General features: G+C 42.1%; 1 protein-coding gene across 1 annotated transcript in view; it reads left to right on the top strand.

Moving 5' to 3' along the window:
• The window catches only part of MLH3 (mutL homolog 3), a 41,002-nt gene that overhangs the window by 11,535 nt on the left and 18,726 nt on the right, over window positions 1–10,741 (top strand). The window contains 4 exon segments of the mRNA XM_017880520.1: window positions 488–592; window positions 2,029–2,101; window positions 7,630–7,701; window positions 9,269–9,380. Coding sequence (XP_017736009.1) covers window positions 488–592; window positions 2,029–2,101; window positions 7,630–7,701; window positions 9,269–9,380 — 362 coding nt within the window.

Genomic DNA, 10,741 nt, shown 5'->3' with positions numbered 1-10,741 from the left:
CCCATTCCAATTTTTTTTTTTTTTCCTTTTTTTTTTTTTTTTTTTTTTTTGAGGTGGAATCTCGCTCTGTCGCCCAAGCTGGAGTGCAGTGGTGTGATCTCAGATCACTGCAAGCTCCGCCTCCCGGGTTCATGCCATTCTCCTGCCTCAGCCTCCTGAGTACCTGGGACTACAGGCGCCCGCCACCACGCCCAGCTAATTTTTTGTATTTTTTAGTAGAGATGGGGTTTCACCGTGTTAGCCAGGATGGTCTCGATCTCCTGACCTCGTGATCCGCCCACCTCGGCCTCCCAAAGTGCTGGGATTACAGGCGTGAGCCACAGTGCCCAGCCAATTCTTTTGAATTTCTGCAAATTCCCTGAATTAAACCCACTTCTGGTAGGCTATATAAAAATGAATGCTTTTAAAGCACTCTGATATCTTTGGTAAAACAGTTCTGCTGACACAAAAATTAAAATTTCAATTATATTTTGCTGAGTCTTTCTAGGTTGCTGTTGATGTAAGCAGTGGCCAGGCTGAGAGCTTAGCAGTTAAAATTCACAACATCTTGTATCCCTATCGTTTCACCAAAGAAATGATTCATTCAATGCAGGTAAAAGATTGACTTCAAAATCTCATAAATATATGTATAAGGCCTAACTCTTCTAAAATTTGATTTATATAATGATACAGACCACCTCAGTCAAGGCACGTGTGTGTGTGTGTGTGTGTGTGTGTTCTTACCTTACTAGAACTTTTATCATCAGAAGAGAAAGCAAGGAATTAATTATAATTACAAAGAAAGAAATGTCTTTAGTAGTGTGAGTAGGTTTGGAGGGAATGAATTATGAATTCGGGCTGACAGTTTCAAGGATTCTCAAGGTTCTCCTGCAGAAGATTATATATTGACTTTATATTTGGCAATAATTTATAAATCAATAAAGTCCTTTAGTGACCTTGTCCTTCAGTGTGCAACAGTGCCCTTTTAGAAATGACCCTCTACTGTGTGAGCCCACGCACGCTTGGGAAAGCCCATATTGAGGAGTCCATTCACAAAAGGGACCCTTTGTCTGATCTGCTTTTCTACTTTGCCTTCTGTTTACCACCGTGGCTGTCTTTATTCCCTTTGTTTTTAGTAAGGAAACAAATTGGGAGATTTGCCTAACAGATTTAGGCAAACTCCTAACCTGGCATTGACCTGGTACCAGAGCAGGCAAGCAGTTGATCCAGAAATAGACCCTGGGGCAGTGGTTAGGCTCGGGGGTATTGGGGAGCATCATGTACCTAGACAGAGAGGAACCACCAAGGTCTAAAGCCACCAGTGGCTTTTAACTTCCTTCTTTAATAGACTAGCGGCCAGGCACGGTGGCTCTCACCTATAATCCCAGCACTTTGAGAGGCCATCCTAGCTAATACGGTGAAACCTCGACTCTACTAAAACATACAAAAAATTAGCCAGGCGTGACGGCGGGCGCCTGTAGTCCCAGCTACTCAGGAGGCTGAGGCAGGAGAATGGTGTGAACCCGGGAAGCGGAGCTTGGAGTGAGCCAAGATCATGCCACTGCACTCTAGCCTGGGTGACAGAGTGAGACTCCATCTAAAAAAAAAAAAAAAAAAATTTAAAATAAATAAATAAAATAAATAGACTAGTTCCTCCAAAATAGTTTTCCTTGCTTTCATATAAATTTTAAAAATTTATTTCGGTCTGTATGTTAGCAATCTCTGGTCACATGACCTGTTCTCAAGAGTCACTCTGTTGGGAACATCTCAGGCCTTCTCTAAAGTATTGCTAGCACACCACTCTGAGAAGTGGGTGTTTGTCTTCCCCTGTCGCCTCCCTCCCCTTACATCTTCTGATCACTCCACTTGTCCATTCTTTCATCCTTCCTAGTGACTGTTTCTGGTTCATCAGAACCTTACCCAGTCTCCGAGAAAGGAGTGTGATAAGGCAAACAACTCTAAATAAAATACAGTTCTGTATCTTTCTATGCAGATAAACCTTTGCTAATTTTTATTTAGTGTTGTACCACTTATTTGAATGTCTGACAGGTTCTCCAGCAAGTGGATAGCAAGTTTATTGCCTGTTTGATGAGCACTAAGACTGAAGAGAATGGTGAGGCAGGTAAGAATAGAGTTTAGCCTGAATGACTAACCAGCTGGTCTTCTTGTAACTTTTTTTAATGGTTATTTTTGGTATATTTCAATGATTTGGATGGATCAGGGAAAGCCAATCTAAACTAAGAATATTATGAAGGCTGGGTGCGGTGGCTCACACCTGTAATCCCAACACTTTGGGAGGCGAGGCAGGTGGATGGCTTGAGGCCAGGAGTTCAGGACCAGCCTGAGCAACATGGCAAAACCCTGTCTCTACTAAAAATACAAAACTTAGCTGGGCATGGTGGCATGCATCTGTAGTCCCAGCTACTCAGGAGGCTAAGGCACAAGAATCGCTTGAACTTGGGAGGCATATGATGCAGTGAGCCGAGATTGTGCTATTATACTCCAGCCTGGGCGACAGACATTTAGTTTTATGTTCATACACATACATATACTCAGGATGCACATTAAACTAACAAGAGTATTTACTTTGGGAGTGAAAATGAGGGTGTGCAAAGGAAGTATTTCATCTTTTACTTTTTTTGTCTTTTTTATTTTTTCCTTTTTGTGGAGAACGGGGTCTCGCTATATTGCCCAGGCAGGTCTAGAACTCCTGGGCTTAGATTGTCCTTTCACCTCTGCCTCCCTAAGAGCTGGGATTACAGGCGTGAGCCACCATGCCTGGCCTATCTTTTACTCTTTTAAATATTTTCTATTGTTTGACCTTTTAATAATATTTTCATGTTTTCCCTTTATAATAATAGAAAGTGTATATAATGAACTCTGCTAGATTTGTCAATATTTACACAGAATCTCTTGGTGACCTGCTGTAATGAAACAATAATAGTTTGTAAATATATTAACTCATTCAACAAGTATTAATTGAGTGCCCATTGTATGCCAGGGACTGTACCAGGCCTTAGAGATACAATAATGAGAAAAGATATATATGCGAGAGAAAAAATAATCACACAAACATAAAATTTTAATTCTAGCCCTTGTCATGGAGGAAGAGATACAAGATGCTGTAAGAACTGTATTGGGAGATTTGATTTCATCAGGGAGTTCAGGGAAGTGCTTCTTGGTAAAATGAGGTCAGAATATGAATATGAATTAACTAAGTAAAGAAAGGAGGGAATAACATAATGCAATTTGTAATTTATTCTCCTCAGTGAGTGGAAACAGAGCAAGGGGAACTGGAGATGAGGCTAGAGAATTAGGTAGGAGTCAGATCTTAAATGCCAGCTACAAGCTTTGCTTTGTCCCAACACCATTGGAAACCATTGAAAGCTTTTTTTTTTCTTTTTCATTTTTTATCATTTGTATTTTGATGTTGTTTTTGGGGTGGTACGTGTCACATCACATTTGCATTTTAAAAAGATTGCTCTGGTTGCAGTGTGAAGAATGGAGTAGGAGTAGGGGTGGAGTTCCAGTTAACTGTAGAGTGACTGTTAAAAGAATATTATAAGGCCGGGCGTGGTGGCTCAAGCCTGTAATCCCAGCACTTTGGGAGGCCAAGACGGGCGGATCACGAGGTCAGGAGATCGAGACCATCCTGGCTAACACGGTGAAACCCCATCTCTACTAAAAAAAATACAAAAAAATCTAGCCGGGCGAGGTGGCGGGCGCCTGTAGTCCCAGCTACTCGGGAGGCTGAAGCAGGAGAATGGCGTAAACCCGGGAGGCGGAGCTTGCAGTGAGCTGAGATCCGGCCACTGCACTTCAGCCTGGGTGACAGAGCGAGACTCCATCTCAAAAAAAAAAAAAAAAAAAAAAAAAAAAATATTATAATATCTGAGACATGGTTAGATGGGACCAGGGTGGACTAGAGAGTAGTGAATGTATTGGAAAGATATTTAGGAGATAGAGTCAGCAGGGTTTGGTGATGGATTGGATATGGGGAAGGTATGTAGAAGATGACTTCTGGTGTTCTGGCCTCCATAGCTGAGTGGATGATGTTGCAGGACCTGGGTTGCAGGCAGAGCAGAGAGGATGAAAATCATGAGTTCAGTCTAAGTTCTCTTTGAAATGCTCCAGAAGAGATGTCAAGGCAGCCGGGCGTGGTGGCTCAAGCCTGTAATCCCAGCACTTTGGGATGCTGAGGTAGGCGGATCACGAGGTCAAGAGATTGAGACCATCCTGCCCAACATGTTGAAACCCAGTCTCTACTAAAAATACAAAAATTAGCTGGACATGGTGGCAGGCGCCTGTAATCCCAGCTACTTGGGAGGCTGAGGCAGGAGAATGGCGTAAACCCGGGAGGCGGAGCTTGCAGTGAGCTGAGATCCAGCCACTGCACTCCAGCCTGGGCGACAGAGCAAGACTTTGTCTCAAAAAAAAAAAAAAAAAATGTCAAGAATGTGGTTGGATATTACAAGTCTGGCCTAGAGAAGTGTTCTGACATGGAGATACAAATTTGAGCCATCAGATGCAGAAAAGTGGTCACTAAAACCCTGGATATAAATATTACCACCTAGAAAAAAAAAAATGAAGAGTGAGGAGAGGTCTTGAATCTAGAATAATTCTAGCACATAAGAGCTGGGTAGAAGAGGATGAACCAGCAAAAGAGACTGTGAAGGAACAGCTAGAGAAATAGGAAGAAAACAGAAGAATGTTGTGTTGGAAAACCAAGATATCATGCCAAACGGTGCCAAAACATTAAGTAAGATGAGGACCATCTGATTTTGTGACAGTAGAGATCAGGGATTTTAGCAAGTGAGAGCTGTTTCAGAGAATAGACAGGACAAGATGCTGATGGTGCTAATGGAGACTGCAAGGACATACTCAGGAATGTGCCTGTGACATGGAAGAGAGGGACCACAGAGGGTGAGGGTGACAGAGGACTTTTTTTTTTTTTTAAATGGGAGAATCTTGAGCATATTTACAAGGGATGCTTGATGGGATAAAGTTCCTGAAAAGGCCTGAGTGGCTGAGCCCTGAGCAGCAGTGGAGGGCTGGCTCCAGCTTAATAGCACCTGCAGGCAAGTGCTTCTAAAGTTTTAGAGCATTTATTCTCTATGTATTTCAAAATATTCCCTTTACCTTGTTTAGCAAATGTCATAGTGGATCAAAGGCAAATTAACCTAAAGTTCTGTGAGAATTATCATGAATATAGAATTTGTGAAGATAAAATTCTTGTAGTTTTACTATTTCTAGAAAAGTAATAGTTTTTTTTTTTTTTTTTTTTTTTTTTTTGAGACGATAGTTTCCCTCTTCTGCCAGGCTTGGAGGTGCGATGGCGTGATCCTCAGCTCACTGCAACCTCAGCCTCCTGGGTTCAAGTGGTTCCCACTTGCCTGAGGACTCCCGGGAGCTGGATTACAGGCGCCGCCACCCATACGCCGGTAATTTTGTATTTTAGTAGAGACGGGGTTCTCCATGTTGGCCAGGCTTGGTCTCGAATTCTGACCCTCAGGTGATCCGCCCACTCGGCCTCCCAAAGTGGCTGGGATTACAGACGCGAGCCACTGCACCCCAGCCCAATTTTTTTTTTTTAAGTTTTCATTATCCTGGAAATTCTTTTTTTTTTTTTTTTTTTTTGAGACAGAGTCTCGCTCTGTCGCCCAGGCTGGAGTGCGCAGTGGCGGGATCTCCAGCTCACTGCAAGCTCCGCCTCCTGGGTTTAACGCCATTCTCCTGCCTCAACTCCCGAGTAGCATGGGACTACAGGCGCCCGCCACCTCGCCGGCTAGTTTTTTGGTATTTTTTAGTAGAGAACGGGTTTCACCGTGTTTAGCCAGGATGGTCTCGATCATCTGACCCTCGTGATCCGCCCGTCTCGGCCTCCCCAAAGTGCTGGGATTACAGGCTTGAGCCACCGCGCCCAGCCCATTATCTGGAATTCTTTGTTGTTTTTGAGATGTCAGAATCTCTACTAATGGTACTCAAGGTGGGTGTAGCCACGAAATCTGCAGATGTTAAAAGAAGCAAAATGGATCTGTTGAAATTTCTCTTTTTTTTTCTTTCCTTTTTTTTTTTTTTTTTTGAGACGGAGTCTTGCTGTATTGCCCAGGTGGGATTGTAGTGGTGAAATCTCAGCTCACTGCAGTCCCCCTCTCCCGGGCTCAAGGAATTCTTCTGCCTCAGCCTCCCAAGTAGCTGGGAGTATAGGCACGCACCACCACGCCCTGCTAATTTTTGTATTTTTAGTAGAGACTGGGTTTCACAATGTTGGTCAGCTGATCTTGAATTCCTGACCTCAAGTGATCTGCCCTCCTCGGCCTCCCAAAGTGCTGGGATTACAGGCGTGAGCCACAGGGCCCAGCCAGAATCTGCGTTTTAATAAGATCCCCGGGTGGTATGTGTGCCCATGAACGTTTGAGAAGCCCAAGTCTAAGGCAGGACAAACATGGCCCGAGGGGAATCCGGGCATCACCTGTTTCTGTACAGCCAGGGAGATGAGAATGGTTTTTACATTTTTTAATGGTTGGGGAAAAAAAAGAAGACTATTTCTTCACACATTAAAATTATATGAAATTAGTATTTCAGTGTCCATAAATAAAGTGTTTTTGGAACACAGCTACAATATTCACATATTATCTGTGGCTGCTTTGGCTCAAAAAGAATTGTTGAGTAGTCATGACAGAAATTGTGTGGCCCAAGAAGCCTAAAATATTTATGATCTGGCCCTTCAGAAAACGTTCACCAGCTTGTGATCTAAAGTGCACTGGAAGTACATTCTTTATGGGTTTCCAAGTAGCTTGTACACCAAGGATAGCTGATTATAACAATGTGTTGTTTAGTGATCCTTTATCATATTAAAGTTGAATTAATAAGGCAAAATCAGTATTTAAACATAAGAATTATACATTCAAGCTTCAAACTTGAGGAAACGCCACTTTGAGTTTTTTTTTTTTTTTTTTTAAGATGGAGTTTCACTCTGTTGCCAGGCTGGAGTGCAGTGGCCCAATCTTGGCTCACTGCAATGTATGCCTCCTGGGTTCAAGTGATCCTCCTGCCTCAGCCTTCTGAGTAGCTGGGACTACAGGCGTGTGCCACCATGCCCAGCTAATTTCTGTATTTTTAGTAGAGACAGGGTTTCACCATACTGGCCAGGATGGTCTCGATCTCTTGACCTCACGCCCGCCTTGGCCTCCGAATGTGCTGGGATTACAGGCGTGAGACACTGCACCCAGCCCTGACTTTGTTTTCTAAATGAGATACTGGTGAACTAAAGAGTTTCTTAGTTTACCTTTTGTTTCCTAAAAAATGAAATTATGGGGAAAATAATAAACTTATAGGATAAAACTTACTAATACTGGTAATCTCTGGGGAGAGAAACTAGAAGGGGTGGGAGCAAAGGTATAAAGGAGACTTTATTATATTCCCTTTTGTGCCTTTCAGAATTGGAGCTGGGATCCAAACTTATGGGATAAGTTTGCTATCATTTTCCCCATAATTTCATGTTTTAGGAAATAAAAGGTACAATAGTTAATACTCAGAATGTTTTGTCTTATGCTGTTGTTAGTTTGAATTAAACCTTGTCTCTCCTCACACACGATGGGCGTCATCTTGCTCTGAGAATCTGAAAGTTCACAATCCTTGCTCATCTAGGTGGAAACCTGCTCGTGCTGGTGGATCAGCATGCTGCCCATGAGCGTATCCGTCTGGAGCAGCTCATCATTGGTAAGGATCTGTTCGCAGCCAGAATAAATTTGAGACTCCCAGCAGAATCAGTATTCCTCAAAGAGCTTTTCTAACTGTGACTGTTGTGAGAAAGCACACTTTGTACTGTATGTTAAAAAATTAAACTAAAGTCCTCCAGTTTGCCTGTGTTATAACTGAAAGAATGTGGTAGTTCACTAATTGAAAGATGTGGGTCTTATTTATGTGGTCAGAGGCGTATTTGCCGGATGTTACGAACAACCCAGAGGTACTTGAGGACAGGCTGCTTACTCTGACATCCAGCACAAAGATCTGCCCCTCCATATGCCCGGTGATCTTGGCATGCCTTCCCATACTCCATCAGGCAGAGACCACTGGCAGCTCAGAAGGCCCAGTATGCTGTTTTGATTTTAAAATTTAGTTTGCTTTTGAATATGCAGTATAATCAAATAGACCCAATTCTGAAAGGCACAAAAGGGAATGTAATAAAGTCTCCTTTCTATCCGTGCCCCACCTCTCCTAGTTTCTGTCCCCAGAGACAACCAATATCACTGGTTTTTAAATCTATCTTTCCAAAGCAATATATGCTTTTTATTTTATTTTAATTTAATTTTTTTTTTTTTTTTTGAGATGGAGTTTCGCTCTTGTTGCCCAGGCTGGAGTGCAATGGCGTGATCTCGGCTCACTGCAACCTCCACCTCCCAGGTTCAAGCGATTCTTCTCCCTCGGCCTCCCTAGTAGCTGGGATTACAGACACCCGCCACCACGCCCGGCTAATTTTGTGCTTTTAGTAGAGACGGGGTTTCTCCATGTTGGTCAGGCTGATGTCGAACTCCCAACCTCAGGTGATCCGCCCTCCTCAGCCTCCCAAAGTGCTGGGATTTATAGGCATGAGCCACCAAGCCCCGCTTTTTTTTTTCTTTTTTTTTTTTTTGTGCCACCCTTTTCCTCATCATGAGGCAGTGTGTTCGCCAAGTGGTAAAATACCAGGAAAGTCTTTACTACTGTGGCCAATGAGTAATGTCAAAGAATTAGGCAAGGAACTAAGGAGTGCTTCATGGACTAGAATGACAATGATATTACTACTGTTTTCACTTTTCCTTATAAAATGATGGCCTAAGAGTTGGGAAAGATATAGCAAAAACAGTGTTAGAAAAACTTACCTCTACAGGCCCGCCACCATTTGAGAATAGTACTAATTCTCTCCAGAGACTGGGAGACCCTGCTCAAGGAAAGGGAAGCCTTCTGGAGCCATAAGACTGTGTGGTAAACCCACATATGTCCCTGGTAATCCACATTATTCACCTCTGTCATCAAAACCACATTTATTAACTACAGGAACATTGCCTTGTTCATCTGAATGTAAGATGCAAGTCTTACATTTCTTATTTTGAAAAATGTTACCAAAATTGTTAATAGGCTGAATATTTATTAGTTTGACTTTAAAAATGGAAATCCAAAATCTAAAACTGAATATTAAACATTCTGCTATGGATTAGAATGATTATCTCAAGGCTGTGCTTTATTTTTATCTGAATCTAGAAGACTTCCCTTCCTACTCTTAACCCATTCATCTTTCTGCCAATAGATTCCTATGAGAAGCAACAGGCACAAGGCTCTGGTCGGAAAAAATTACTGTCTTCTACTCTAATTCCTCCACTAGAGATAACAGTGACAGAGGAACAAAGGAGACTCTTATGGTTAGTACCACCATGAGAATGTGATGTTGATGGTATCAATTCTCACAATAATTCTGTGAGGAATAAGCATAACTATTGTTCCATTTCTCAGATGAGACCAAGAGAGGTTATAAGACTTGTCTAAGGTCATAGCAGTTATTAAGTAGTAGAGCAGGCACTCAAAGGCAGGTCATCTGACTCCACAGGTCATCTGTTTCCTTTTTTAAAATATATTTTTTTCTGCATCCAATCATCCATTAAAATATTTAATTTTTGAGACATGGTCTCACTCTGTTGTCCAGGTTGGAGTGCAGTGGCGTAATCTCTGCTCACTGCAATCTCCACCTTCCAGGCTCAAGCAGTCCTCCCACTTCAGCCTCCCAAGTAGCTGGAACTACAGGTGAGCACCACTATGCTGGACTAATTTTTGTAATTTTTTGGTAGAGATGAGTTTTTGGCATGTTGCCCAGGCTGGTCTGAACTCTTAGGCTCAAGCATTCCTCCCACTTTGGCCTCCCGAAGTGCTGGGATTACAGTCGTGAGCCACTGCACCCAGCCTGTTCTTTCCACTGTATCCAAGATGGTGAGTATAGGATAGAGTTTCCCTGATAATTTTTTCCAGCAATTGGCTTAGAACACTCTTCTCATTTCTTGGAACAGTCTGTGTTTGTGCCGTGCTTTGTGAAAGCAAAGGTTCTGCAGTAATTGGTCCCATTCTTCTCTGCCTTGGTGCATTCTAGACTGTTAGTTTTCATTACCGTAATCATAATGTGAAGAAAGTAAAACACTGGGATGTAAGGAAGAGGCAAATCATGTAGTGAGTCACAAGATAGGGCATCTTTCCTCTTCTAGGCAGCACAAATTATTGAAAATGAAAAAGAGAATTTTCTCCCAGTATGTTTCAAGTTTGGGAATATGATACTGCCAGTAAATCTTTTTTCCCTGTGACATAATTTATAGTAGAGGCAGATCTATTTACTTAGATCCCGTTAGTCAGGACTTCTCAGTTCCGTGGGCTATTAATTACCTCCCTGTTTTCATGTTGATTCAAATCACTCTCAGACCTTTTCTTCATGCCAGACTCCGTTAAGTGCCAGCAGCCAGAAGTTAGCAGTTCCTCAATGAAGAAAACACACTTAGAAACAAGACTTAGACAAAGATTGATTCTCAATGGAAAAGAGAAAAACAGTAAAGATTACTATAATTCAGAAAGGAAATTTGATAATAAAAAATCCCAAACACACACATAAGTGTGAGAAAAACAATACAATTGTTAAGCCCTGTGGCAGCTTTTGAAAAACTATCAAGTAGTATTTGGAACCAGCACTGAAGTGCAAATGAAGTAGCCCTTTTTTTTTTTTTTTTTTTTTTTTTTTTAATTT

The sequence above is a fragment of the Rhinopithecus bieti genome, unplaced genomic scaffold, assembly GCF_001698545.2.
Source record: "Rhinopithecus bieti isolate Rb0 unplaced genomic scaffold, ASM169854v2 scaffold_11380, whole genome shotgun sequence".
In the NCBI taxonomy this organism is placed as follows: Eukaryota; Metazoa; Chordata; class Mammalia; order Primates; family Cercopithecidae; genus Rhinopithecus; species Rhinopithecus bieti.
This window is presented reverse-complemented; position numbering and strand designations above follow the sequence as displayed.